At 40.1% G+C, this 13,804-nt stretch overlaps 2 protein-coding genes across 3 annotated transcripts; both read right to left on the bottom strand.

Moving 5' to 3' along the window:
• Positions 1-306: 306 nt before the first annotated feature.
• rwdd2b (RWD domain containing 2B) lies at positions 307-12,481 on the bottom strand. Of its 2 annotated transcripts, XM_067239898.1 has the most exons (5): positions 12,028-12,481; positions 11,880-11,947; positions 11,389-11,757; positions 10,732-10,823; positions 307-644 (listed from the first exon to the last, which is right to left on the bottom strand). In XM_067239898.1, coding segments are annotated over exons 1-5 (732 nt in total). In that variant the 5' UTR covers positions 12,229-12,481; the 3' UTR covers positions 307-642. The 2 variants fall into 2 exon arrangements, with proteins under 2 accessions (XP_067095999.1, XP_067095998.1); XM_067239897.1 differs by lacking the exon at positions 307-644 and having other exon boundaries at positions 6,462-10,823.
• cldn8.2 (claudin 8.2) lies at positions 4,714-6,093 on the bottom strand. Its single transcript, XM_067239899.1, has one exon. The coding sequence runs from the start codon at positions 6,012-6,014 to the stop codon at positions 5,139-5,141; it is 876 nt and encodes a 291-aa protein (XP_067096000.1). The 5' UTR covers positions 6,015-6,093; the 3' UTR covers positions 4,714-5,138.
• Positions 12,482-13,804: the final 1,323 nt, after the last annotated feature.

The following is a 13,804-nucleotide window of genomic DNA, read 5'->3' as shown; positions in this document are numbered from 1 at the left end:
AGGCAGAAGTCTAGTAGTTACCCAGATAGCAAAAATCATCTGGCCCAGATCCGGCCCAGAGCCTCCATAAAGTCTGGGCCAGATCCGTAAAACGGACTCGGGCCGGTGTCCAACGGCACAATGGGCCAATACCGGCGCGAATCCGTTTTACGGATGTGGTTCACATCCGGACCGACACTGGGCCAGTTCCAAAACGGCAACGATTCCCCATATATGTTAGTTAATGCTCAGTTAGTTCTCAGTAAGGAAAACAAACGAAGATTTTCAAATAAAAAACTTTTATTAATTTTCAAGCCATTAGTTTAAATACATGTACATTCTCAAAAATTAAAACATTATAACAAAAAACACACATTTATATAAAAAAAAAAAATACAAATAAACATCTTTCATTAAATCAAATGGATAAGAGGAAGAAAACCATGTCCTAGTTTAATGATTCACTTTAACAATACTAAATGCACACATAAAACAGGAATGAACAATGTTAGACAGAAGACACAAACTTTAAGAGGTTGATGTCTCCTTGGCCATCGCCCTGTCTTTGCGGCCGCCTCCCCGGTCAGATGCCAGGTTGAACCATCTTATGGCGCAAGAGTCAATCTCACTGTCCGGTGCACTCTGATGATTCTTCCTTACAGCTTCTGTTGAGGGAGATTGTCCATCACTTAATAAACTGTCCCTAACAGATTCTGAATGTTCCACTTATTCCAGCTAATTCTCCATTGTTTTGACAGTAAAGTAGCTCACAGAGTTCTCGTGAGCATTTCTTTGAAGCATTTTTTGCCATTTACTCCTTTCCAATTAATTATTTTGGCCACTGTGTCAGAGAAAATCTTTGATAGAACATTCCAGGATATTCTCTTGGTGTTCTGTCCTCCTACAGCACCAAGCGCAGAAATCTGACAAGATAAAAAAAAAGGTTTCTTCTAGATCAAAAGACAATTTGATCTACAATTATGCACAGTTTTGTTGGCTCAAGAAATCAGGTCTAAAAATGTTGTTTTGTGAACTCAATTCTGCATCAAATGCTGGGTTTATCTGAACAGAAACCTGCGCTCAACACCAGCTAAACAATATTAACACCCAGTAGACTAAACCAGTGGTTCTCAACCCTGGTCCTCAAGTACCCCCTGTCCTGCATGTTTTAGATGTTTCCCTGTTCCAACACATCTGATTCAAATGAATGGTCGTTAACAGGCTTCTGCATAACTAGATAACGACCCATTCATTTGAATCAGGTGTGTTGGATTATATATACTTATAAGTAGCTCTACAATTTACCAGGGCTAGATTTGAATCTCGGAGCTGGTCAAGCAGAATAAAGCATCAGCACAATATTAATTAAATATTAAAAATAAACATTTACATTTAGCAGACGCTCTTATCCAGAGCGACTTACAGTAAGTACAGGGACATTCCCCCGAGGCAAGTAGGGTGAAGTGCCTTGCCCAAGGACACAACGTCATTTGGCACGGCCGGGAATCGAACTGGCAACCTTCAGATTACTAGCCCGATTCTCTAACCGCTCAGCCATCTTCAGACCAACGCAGCTCCACACAAGATCGAAGGCACATAGGGACACCTAGATTCGGTAGATGATGGAAGACATTAGTCGTGTCAGAGATCGCATGCTGGCCTTATAGATCAAATTGATCAGCATGGCTTGTCAGGATGTATTATTTTGGCACACATTGTAGATTTTGTAGAGGTACTTGGGCGGATAAGTGCTAAGTCTTAAATGGTTTGAGACTTATCAAGCACCGTGTTTGTGTGCAAGACGGCAAGTGTAGAAAGCCACAACAAGAATCTTCCTTTAGGGTTTAGCGTATTTTGATCGTAACCTATTGTCTGGGTTCACAGTGACGATTTAAGTAGGCTAATTTGTAAGATGTAGTTTCACGAGGGGCTGTGGTATTGTGGGAAATTTGGCTATTGCCGCAAGCCAGCTGTTTTCGATGAACCCAGGCCAAAATGTTGCTTAAATGCCAATAAATTTGTGACTACAAGCTCCTTGCATCCATGAGCCTGAATAGCTTCAATGGACCAAAAATCATGTATTTTTGCTCTCGTGCGATCGAATCCCACTTCATGCCAGCTTAAAACTCTTTTATTTTCTTAGCCTACAGCAGCAAATATTAGCCTGGCTCTGCCCTCCTACGTACTTCCGCTCAATTTTATTTTTGCTTCTGTACATAGGTCTGGCCATGAGGTACGTAATTCAGATTTTTCAGGTTGATTTTCTGCCGGCGAATCAGCGAACAGAGGGAGTGGCTGACAACGATGACGTTGATGTCGTGCGCTAGTTTGTGTTGTAGTTCCGTAATGGCGGCAGAGAAATATGCGAGCAAAGCCATTCAGTCCGTTGTGGCAACGCTGCCGAATATCCAACAGCTAAAGCCGGAGCAAGAACAAGTTTTGCTGAGTTTTGTTGGTGGCCATGATGTTGTGGCCCTCCTCCCCACGGGGTTCGGGAACAGTTTGATTTTCCAGCTACGACAGCTAGCTCTGTTACAGTAATGGTGAAGGAATTGGCTAAGGCGAACGCTAGCGATTGGTTATGGCAGCTCAGAGTGGCTCTGGGCATATCCAATAGTTTTCAACTTCAACAGAGTACCCACCTACAAGGAAGTCAACGCTTGTCAATGGAGCGAGGCCAGACTCTCTGTACAAATGCAATGTACGAGAGTCTGGTTAGGACCAGGCTAAGCAAATATGAGATGCGACTTGAAATTCGCCAATAATGTTGAATGTTGTCTGAATTTGTGACAAATCTGGTGATAGAGGCCAACGGCAGCTGCTGCTGTTAGGTGAACGCACAGCTCGCATGCTTACAGAAACCAGGTAGTCTGGAAACCAGGGCAATAACACCGCGGGTGTCCAGCACCTGTGCTAAGGGGATAGCTGTAGAGCTACCTGTATGGGGGGTGACAGTGGCATCGCACTGCCGAAAAGCATACAATGTAGACAAGCTTTGCCCACAATGTCTGTGTCGTCTCTGCCTTTTTATCATTGGTTCCCAATGGGAGTGATGGCGGTGACCTAGTAGCCAACGTGTAGGGACTTGGTCTTTGATAGCTGCGACGTAGCGCTGAAGTTACCTTTGTAAACATTGCTTTAGCTCTTGTGACGTGTAACTCGTCTGCAAAGCTAACAATCACTGCCACTACGTCTTCCTAGGTGGTATTTAAGACTTCAATATCTATGTTCTGTAGAGCACTTATCCGCCCAAGTACCTCTACAAAATCTACAATGTTTGCCAAAATAATACATCCTGACAAGCCATGCATGCGATCTCTGACACGACTAATGTCTTCCATCATCTACCGAATCTAGGTGTCCCTATCTGCCTTCGATGTTGTGTGTAGCTGCGTTGGTCCGAAGATAACCACGCCCCTCTCGTTTGCATGTGAGATCGGAAATAAATACAGAACAAAAATAAATGTGGTGTGGAAATAAATGTGGTGTGGAAATATATGTGGAAATAAATGTGGTGTGTAAAAGTCTCAAAAAATAAATAAATGTGGCATTAGGAAATAAATGTCCCATGAAATAAATAAATGTCTTTACAAAAACGTCATTTTGAAATAAATAAATGTATTTATTTATTGATGTTGGTAAATGGATTCAGCTATATAATTATATAATGCTATATTTATATATGTATTGCCATCTTTTTTTAATTTCAGAATTTATTTCATAGCCATATTTATTTATGTATGTATTTATCTATTTATTTACCTATTTATTTATTTAATGAGCACAATTTCATTAAATTAATTATTAATTATATTAAACAAAACACTACTGGCCGAAATTAACACAACTTCAGCTAAAATAGACGTAAGCTACTAATATTTTATCAATTACTTTATTGATACATTAACAAATAACTATTGGAGACCAAAATTCCCTTGGAGTTACTCTTCATCTTCTGCTCTTCTTCTCTGCCTAATGGCACCAAAAGGAACACTTAGCAGATCATCACTTCTTGTGATAACTACAACTTTGTCCCTTTCCTGCACATTTTATTTCTGATCCTGTGATTTGGCATGAAACTGCACTCACTGAGTAGTCGGTGTTCAGATATGTTGCTATGTTGCTTTCAGCTGCATTGCACTAGGCATTGGACTAAAGTGTAAGCACTGCTGTAATTGAGACGTCATTGTCAGACTTTAACAGAGGAATTTAGATACTTTTGCATTGCAATATCATTATCTTTGTTCACTAAATATGAATTGGCAAGTCACTGTAATCAAAATGTTACTATAAACTTAAGCAATTGAGATGTTATTGTTGCACTGTAGTCGTATTGTTTTTGTTCTAAAATAAAAATAAAAACATCTGTTTTAACTACTGCTAAAGCTGAGATGTGGTTACTTAGCAATGGGGCTTGTAAGTAGGTTCCTCGACTCTGACCATGCACTTCTGATCCTTGATCTTCTACTGTACTTTCTATACATACCTTATTTGTACATAATTTTGGAAAAAATGTCTGCTAAATGAAAAACAGGTTATTGCTTGTCCCATGTTTCTTTTCTGACATGATACCTTTTTGGGTCAACCCATTGCACCAGTCTGGTTTAACTGGTTCAGGTACTGTTCCAGCATCAACAAAAGAGACAATGGGACATTTTCACTGACTTACCTCAGAGTAGAGAAAAACTGGTTTGGTAAGAAACATGAAACCATCCGCCAGTAAAATAATTTTTACAATGTTTTTCTTTTTATTTCAAACCACAATACATCTAGTTTTGGCCAGTGCTACAAAAAAGAAAATGCTAAAGAAAATATTCAATAAAATGAAACGTTACTTTTAGACATTTGAATAAGCCTAGTGCTTGTAATGTTAACAAAGAGCAGATTCTTAAAAGGGTCTGGCTACAGAATTTGATATTACTGACAGTAAAACAATTCTTAAGGGTTTTGAAACACTTGACTTTTCTAATTTTCATTGGTTGACATAGCATACGTTGAAAACAGTTCATTTGTGAGATCATTTGAGACAATTTTATCATCATTAAGTTCAGTTTGGCAACAAAAAGTCCAGACATCACTGCACTCCGGAAAATACAATTATAATGGGGATTGAAGTAGGCATACTCAACTGAATCTCTGTTTTGTGAGCTTGATTTCCCTCACATGTACTGGGGGTTGGGGGCGTAAACCACAGAGCCAGGTGGTGGGGCAGAGTATGCAGGCTGGTAGGAATATGCAGGCTGGTATGTGTAGGGTTGGTATGTATATCCAGGCAGGTACATGTTTGCATTTGGGTTATAAACCATCCTCTCCTCTTCCTCGTTAGTGCGGGGTGCATGGCGACACAGCAGGATGACCCCAGCAACGAAGAGTAGGGCGGATGTCACCCACCCGATGTAGAGAGCTTCCCCCAGCTCTCTGCGCTGGGCATCAATCAGCAGGGGGTTATAGAAATCCTGGATGATGACATGGCCGGTCCAAGACACTGGGATGATGGTGGTGATACAGCCCATCAGGAACAGGCAACCCCCAGCCACCAGAACCACATGCTTTGTGCGTTTACGGTGGTCCACAACTTTTGTGCACTTCATGCCGACAGCAGAAACAATGAGCGCAAAAGAAGTGAGAGCCACAGAGCTGCACATCAAACCCCTAGCTGCTTGCAGGTCTGGGGGCAGATAAAGCAGAGAGTCATACACCTTGCACTGCATCCTAATGTTGGCCTGTCTGTAGCAATTCATCCACAGGCCCTCCCAACGTGTCTCCATGACAATTATGTTTTCCTGGATGAAAGCTGTCACCTTCCACATTGGTAAGCCAGTCACAGCAGCTACACCGATAAGGCCAATAAATCCAATGGCCAGAGCCACCACCTCACAGCAAATAGCCTCTTTCCTGTCCTTTCTCTCCCGCATCTCTATATCCGCTTGCACCGAGTCTGCATACTGTTGGGCTGTCTTCTCATCATATGCAGTGCCAGCATAAGATAAAGGTTTACCATCATAGCCACTATAGGCTGTATAAGACCTGTCCATGTTGTTTGTCAGAAAGACACAGACAATAGGCCTGTGACTGTCCTCTCTGCTGGCTTCTGAATGAGATCATAGGATGAGGACTCACAATTTATACACCCCAGAAAATATGCTAACGATGCAATGCAACCGTACTGGTTTACCTGCTTTATAGCAATCTCATAAATGAGGACTGTGAAACTGGCAATTCTTGGTTTGATACAAACAGACAAGTCATTGAAACTTGAAATAACATGAAATTATGTTATATGTTATGTTATATTATTATATATATTTATATTCTGTAATACCTATGTTTAATTGTGTAGAGTATATGTACACAGTCAGGGTAATCGTTTGTGTGTTGGTGTCTTGTTGGCTGAGACAGTGTGTAAAAGGAGCCTCTGACAGGTGTGGAGCAGAGAAACTGGAGATGGGTCTGTTTCATTCAACACCAGTTAACACTTGGGGCCAGTTGTTCAAAAAGTTTAATCTGGATCAGAATTATCTGGATTTTGAAATCCCATGTTTTGCTATCCAGGATCAGGTCATCCATTTTACATTTGTACTGGTTTTTCAAAACAACATTGGATTGGATCACCTTGATCCATATACAAACTTTTCAAGATTACCAAATTCGGATTCCCAGTGTTGTAAATGGGACTACGTATAACAATGTAGGCCGATGTAGTAGGCTAACCAATTTTAAGTGTTCATGATTTGAAGACAAAACAATCCAAACAGTCAGAGCCATCATCAGATCCACAAACAATTGAAAACAAACAAATATACATTCTTCAGAAATACAATGTGAATATTTTGAACATGTGTGTCTAAATCAGAAAAAGGCTAAATGTCCAATAGTTAACCAAATTAAAGAACTTTCAAAGTTAGTCTTCGGTTGTGTCGAGACCAGCTTTTTGAAACTCCTTTTAGGAGGCAGATTTCGGGCTTTGGTTTGCTGAAGTTGGGAAAGAGTGATTTGTTCCTCTACCAGAATAATCTGTACTTCTGCTCTTACATATAAATGTATATGAATTACATGATACAAATACAGTTTTATTAGACCAATTTCAAATTTTATTACATTTTGTTTCTGAAATCCACCTTGAATCCACCCTTCTGCTGGGATCAGAATGATCGTGATTTTTTTATATCAAAAGTATCCCAATCCTACTAAAATGTTTTGGAACAACACATATTGAAGGTTTGATCCAGATCAAAACCAAGACTGGATTACGTGATCTAATCCAATTTCAGAATCCTTTTTTTTTTTTTTTTTAACAACACATTTTCAAGATTTGATCCAATCCAAAAGCCGAAATCCGATCAGATAATTTCTGAACTGGCCCTTGGACATCACATCCAAGGGCACAATTGCCAACATCAGAGCTGCTGTCTATTTGTTTTTACATATTTGATTAATGTCAATGAAAGCTTTTATACGTTTTACATTTTGAATGGTTTAGAAGCACTAGCATAAACACAAATATACAGTGCATCCTTAACCTTTGTGCTGCCTTCGGGTCACATGACCCAACGGTTCATAACGAACCATCGTTGTGTTTACCCAATTTTACCCAATACAAAAACAAATTAAAATAATTTTCTTTGAACCATTGCAAGGTGGGGGGTCTGAGACAGCCCGACAGTTAAAAGAAAATGCTTCACTTTGTTTTTGTATGAGGTAAATTTGTCGCAATACGACGGTGGGTCACAATGACTGATGGTCAGAATGACCCGAAGATAACACAAGGGTTAAGTATTCACAGCGCTTCACTTTTTCCACGTGTAGTTATGTTACGGCCGTATTCCAAAATGTATTCAATTATTTGTTTTCCAAATTCGACATAAAATACCCCATAAAAGGAAAAGGAACATGACAGCCCGCCAGGAGTTTGCCAAAAGGCACCTAAATGACTCTCAGACCATGAGAAACAAAATTCTCTGGTCTGATGAAACAAAGATTGAACTCTTTGGCCGAATGCCAAGCGTCATGTCTGGAGGAAACCAGGCACCGCTCATCACCTGGCCAATACCATCCCTAAAGTGAAGCATGGCGGTGGCACCATCATGTAGTGGGGATGTTTTTCAGCGGCAGGAACTGGGAAACTAGGCAGGATCGAGGGAAAGCTGAATGCAGCAATGTACAGAAACATCCTTGATGAAAACCTGCTCTAGAGTGCTCTGGACCTCAGACTGGGGCAAAGGTTCATTTTCCAACAGGACAACAACCCTAAGCACACCAAGATAACAAATGAGTGGCTTTGGGACAACTCTGTGAATGTCCTTGAGTGGCCCAGCAAGAGCCCAGACTTGAACCCGATTGAACATCTCTGGAGAGATCTGAAAATGTACTGATGCTCCCCATCCAACCTGGTGGAGCTTGAGAGGTCCTGCAAAGAAGAATAGGAGAAACTGCCCAAAAATTGGTGTGTCAAGCTTGTTGCATCGTACTCAAAAAGACTTGAGGCTGTAGTTGCTGCCAAAGGTGCTTCAACGAAGTATTGACCACAAGCTGTGAATACTTATATACATGTTATATTCTAATTCATAATTTATGCAAATCTATTAAAAATATTAAACTTTTTTCACTTTGTCATTATGGGGTATTGTGTGTAGAATTTTGAGAATACAAATGAATTGAATCCATTTTGAAAGAAGGCTGTAACATAACAAAATGTGGAAAACGTGAAGCGCTGCACAATCAATTCACAGACAAGATTCAAGTTCAAATTTTATGTATTAGATATTTTTAAGTAGTACTATAGTGAGAAACATCACAGCAGGCCAAATACCGATTTACAGTCAGTTCCAAACAGCTGCAGGCTGCCTGGATTTCTAGTATGATACTTGGATTATATACAGTATGTAAGAGCCTTGGTTCTTACTTTAATAAAATATGTCCTTTTGTAAGGAGTTTTCCATTGACCAGCCTTTCTTCTGTGTGGTCATAAAAGCTACAGAACAGAGACAAGGATCCCAGTTAAACCTTCTAACTTAAGAAACATGCAATTTATTACGAGTACGGGTTAAAGAATAATGAAAAGCCACTATGCCATAACTCTGCTTTTATGTGTAAATTCATAATGATTTTTTATTTCAAAAAGTGTGGGCAAGACGGCTATATTTTCAAGAAATGTCGGTCATTACTGAACTCTTTATCTACTCTTACATCCACCCAAGGTTTCCATATTCCAATTTGCTGGATACTTAAACCTCTATAGTGTCCCTTACCTTTTATTAATGATTGATTAAAAATGACTGGGTTGCAAAGTGAGGGGAATATATTAGTCACAAGTATACAATGTTAGTTTAAGCTTGACTATACTGATATTTCTTTCCTGAATAAATATTTGGGATGGTGTAAAGGAAAATGTAATGAGTTCCTGACTACAGCCAAATGTACATCTGAAGTTATTCAAGGAAAGTTTGTCTTTTGTGTGCCATCTGATCCCCTAGCCAGTAGACCTAACTACTAAATACAGGAACAGAAACTGAGGAACCTGCAGAACAGGATTGGCGAGAGTACTCTGGTGTTTTGAAAGTAAACAGACACACCTTTTCCTATTGCTACAACAACCATGAGTCCATGTAATTCGTAAGACAACCAAAGCTTTAACGGCACAGCCAAATAAAACATATAGCAGTTCATTAAATATGCCAATATCAACTGTGTTACTACTGTATGTCATATATAAATGTTTTACAGGATAAAACCGGTACTGAAAACCATTATTCCCATTGCCAAAGCCAGTTTCCCTGCCTGGAAGGTCTAAAAAAAGTTGCCACAATCAGTATATAAGCAGAAACAATGGTTAAATAAATGTTAAGATGATTAAAATAGTGATTTATTGGGTCTGAGGTAAGATTTTATATAATATACTGTAGATGCACATATTAGCATAGTAGTGCCATCTGCTGGATGAGAACATTATTACATACCGTATGACATCAATCAGTGCATATGTTGCTTTTCATCAGCAAAACCTTAAATCAGAAATAACTCCTGAAAAACACCTGAGTTTGCATATGCTGTGGATAGTGTGGTCAGTGGGGTCAAACCTTTGTGTGATGAGTGTGGTATGTGGTTGGGATGTGGTGGTGGGGTTTATGGTTTCAGGGATGAGTCGTTATTGTATTCTTTCCTAAGCTGGTCTTGTTCTAGTGTTGGTGGAGTAAAGTTATGGGTTTGGGTCTTTGGGTTTGTTTATTAAGGTGGGGTTCGCTATGCAACAAGATACACTATGTCCAAAAGTCAGCTTGTTCCTCCATACTAGATCTGCGTCGGTCAACAGTAAGTGCAATAATTGTGAAGTGGAACCGTCTAGGAGCAACAACAGCCCAGCCACGGTGTGGTAGACTACACAAACCCACCGAGTGGGACCGCCAAGTGCTGAAGTGCAAAGGACAAAATTGAGCATAACAAAATCATCTGTTGCATCATTCATCAGAGTTCACACCTGCTTCTTGAAGCATAATCTGAATAAGAACTGTGCGTTGAGTTTCACAAAATGGGGTTACCATTACTTGTAAGTATGTCCTTAAACTACAGATTAGAGACAACCAATAGGTTACCACTATTTTCCCTCAATACCAAAGTACAGCTGAAAGACATTTCCACATCCTTTATCATTTAAAAACTGATAGAGCTGTCCAAGGTCCATGTGATTGCCTCTGTTACCATGTGGATCAAACATGGCTTCTTTAAAGCCTGTGAACCTGTTAAGTTTGTTCTTACATTCCCCAGTACTGCTTTCTGCATCTTGATTGTCCAGTGTAAAATCCTCCCTGTGGCGAATCATGATCTTCTTCCATGTTAAAACCTTCACTCTAGAAAACACAGGCAATACAGGGAGAAGATTAAGCCTCTATACCTTTGTATTAGCAGGGACACCAATTTGAGACCAAGGTCTATTTCAATGTGACAGAATTTATTATAAATGTTAAGGGATCCAAATCATGCAGAGTATTCCACTTATGTGGAGCATTAACATCAAAGTTGATTTACCCATTTCTTAACTACATTCTGATACAGCAGACAATAATGACTCCTTAGACCATAGTGAATCTGATGGCAATATACAGTACCTGTTGAATACTTTGTACCCTTTTAATGTGCATATTTCTAAGACCGCTAAAGTGTGGAGAGTATTTAGAAAACAACAAATTAGCATTATTACAAGTGTTGACCTGATGTGAAGTTCCTTATACAGGTGTTACCAGCTGGCACATCTCAAAGGAAGTGCACTTAATACAGAACCTCTCCCTGTGATGAGAAAAGGGACCTCTAAATCAGCATTTTCTTGTTAACTTTTTAACCACTACAACTTTTTTGATCTGCTGTCAGATGGTCTAATTCTTAGATATTCATTCCACGTATTCCATTATGCCATACCTTGCCCAGAACTCCTCACAAGCAGGCTTGGATCCCTCCACACATACAATGCCAGGCTTTCCAGGCATGCTGAATCCTGTGAGCTCTAGCTCCTTAGACCACTCCATGATATTCTTCCTTTTAATCTTGTTATATATGTGGTGGCTGTAGATCCACAGTCTGGTGAAAGTGTCTTTGGTCTGAGGGAAATCAGACACATTCTTGGTAGCCCAGGTTGTAGGTGAGCTATTTTCAATGTACAGGTGTGCATTGTCTCTGACCCACCCCACCACAAAAAGCACACACACTTCTCCACAGCAGTTGTCCATCAGGTATGTGTTCAGGTCTGAGTGAAGCTGGGTTTGCTGAGTTCTGTTTAGATCAGAGCACCTATTGAGCAGAAACATTTTTATTTTATTGGAGAATATTCTTCATGTCTTTTGGAACAATAATTGTAATTGTTTTTACCAAATTGTCAAATATTACACTAATGTTGAAAGCCACACGATTACCTTATGGTTATCTCTGGTAAGACATTTGGGTATTCAGATGGGTAAGTGCAACGTATTGTCACAATCACCTGCAAAAGCAAGTAAAGTGTAGATTAAAATACAACTGATATCATAATGTTAGGCTCATGATCACATTCTCAATAGTTACCTCTTTGGTGACAGTTCCAATTTTCAGTTTAATAACAAACTGGGGTCTAGAAGTTAGGGTATTTGTTGAGTTATCCACACGCTCCACTAGTTCTGCAAGTGCCAGCTGGTCAGTTATCTCAAACTCCTCCAGAGATGGAAACATACTTGACAGCAGGTCAATCTCTGCTATTTGGGCTTCAGCCCACTCCATATGAGCCATATCCTTAATTATTTTATGGAACAATTCTCATTTATAAGTGGCATTAAGTATTTAATCCAAGATCGACTGTTTAATCTTCCCCACAAGCCTCTGTGCTGCCAATGGTGCCGCCAACCTAGCAGAGAACTGTAGGATAAAGATATGAAGCTGTCTGCGCCAGTTTAAGGTGCAATGATATGAAGAAGTCGTCTCAAACTGTCGAATTTGATGAATAATAAGCAATAAGCAAGCACATGTCTGTGTCACTGGACGATCTGTCGAGATGCTTTGTGGCGTCTAGTATTTCCGGTTTAATTCGCTTTCAGAATAAGAGCAGGCCGGGGTTTTCATAGACATATATATGTCTATGGGGGTTATGCGGAAAAAACTTCCGTATTCGGTAAAACAGTTTTACACATGATGCCTCCAGTTTCCAATTTTAACTTGGTGAATTCTGCGCCAAAACGGTCGAGGATGGCAGCCTTTAGAAGAAAAAGCGATTCCCCATTGATCTGTCAACTCGGAATTTTGATTTGGGTCGTGATAGTCTTATTTGAGTGAGAACGGCTCGCCCGGTAGACTGCATAGTGTTACTGTAGGCGGCAGCCACGTCTAGTTCGCTTCATGTAGGTGGTAGTGGGCCGAGCCCGCGTATCTGCTTTAGTTTTTGAAATGACCTGTCCCCGTCGATGGACGAGCTGGATTTTTGATATTATCAACGTCGTTTTTTTCTTAAATCATTTACGTAACATACGTTTGTTGGCACATCCAATTCTAGCAAAAAATGTCTGTAGCTTAGTTCAAAGTTAGCAACTTTATCAGGCAATCGTCTCAACTACATAACTCTCCAACCAACCAGAACTCATGTATCATCTTGTTAGCTAATCGAATGGTTCGTAACAGGATCAGATGATAATAAAAACAACCTAGGTGACCATGTGTCAAGTAGCTAGTAAGCCTACACTAGGGATGGGCGAACGATGCCTTGTGAAGCTTTGGTGGTTTCTTCCGGATTGTGCCGGCCCAAAGAGCCGAACTATCGGCGCATTGAAAATGAACAGCGTCATATAGCCGCCGTTTAAATGGGCTGAATGAGGCGTAGTGGTTGTCTCCGACGGTAGACTACCATACGTTATTTAATATTTTAATTAAGGCTACATGTGTTCATTTTTATCTGATATTAGTGCTCACACATTAAAATGTTGTGATACATCTGTAAGCCGTTAGAATTATGTCATTTTCTCACAGTAAAAGTTAAAGAATATCTTCCGAGATTCGCGGCACTGAGGCGCCAACGCAATGTGAGATTTGTCTTTAACAAGAAGCAGTGGCTTCGTTCCTTCTATGGCTCTGGTTCAGAAGAGCGACAAAACTTCGAACCAGTCGTGACGTTTGAAGCATTGAACGTCATCTATCACGTGGTTTCGTAATTTGATACAAGCTCCAAAACACTTTTTCGAAACTGCGTATTGGTTTTGCGACACAAGCATCGATGCGTCAGTGCCATACGTCCCATCCCTAGCCTACACGTCTCGGCACCACAATGGTAGCTCAGTGAGCTTTAATTAAATACGTGCTTTCCGTGTCACTGTCTGTC

This window comes from Osmerus mordax, chromosome 7 (assembly GCF_038355195.1).
Source record: "Osmerus mordax isolate fOsmMor3 chromosome 7, fOsmMor3.pri, whole genome shotgun sequence".
Lineage (NCBI taxonomy): Eukaryota > Metazoa > Chordata > Actinopteri > Osmeriformes > Osmeridae > Osmerus > Osmerus mordax.
The sequence above is the reverse complement of the archived record's forward strand: the minus strand, read 5'-3'. Positions and strand labels throughout refer to the sequence as shown.

Bases quoted from the DNA above. Each gene is read 5' to 3' on its own strand.
- cldn8.2 (XM_067239899.1), bottom strand. From the start codon at position 6,014: ATGGACAGGTCTTATACAGCCTATAGTGGCTATGATGGTAAACCTTTA.
- rwdd2b (XM_067239897.1), bottom strand. From the start codon at position 12,228: ATGGCTCATATGGAGTGGGCTGAAGCCCAAATAGCAGAGATTGACCTG. The intron at 11,758-11,879 runs GTAATCGTGTGG...TCTGCTCAATAG, and splicing joins TTACCAGAGATAACCATAAG to GTGCTCTGATCTAAACAGAA. The intron at 10,824-11,388 runs GTATGGCATAAT...TGTGTTTTCTAG, and splicing joins TGTGAGGAGTTCTGGGCAAG to AGTGAAGGTTTTAACATGGA.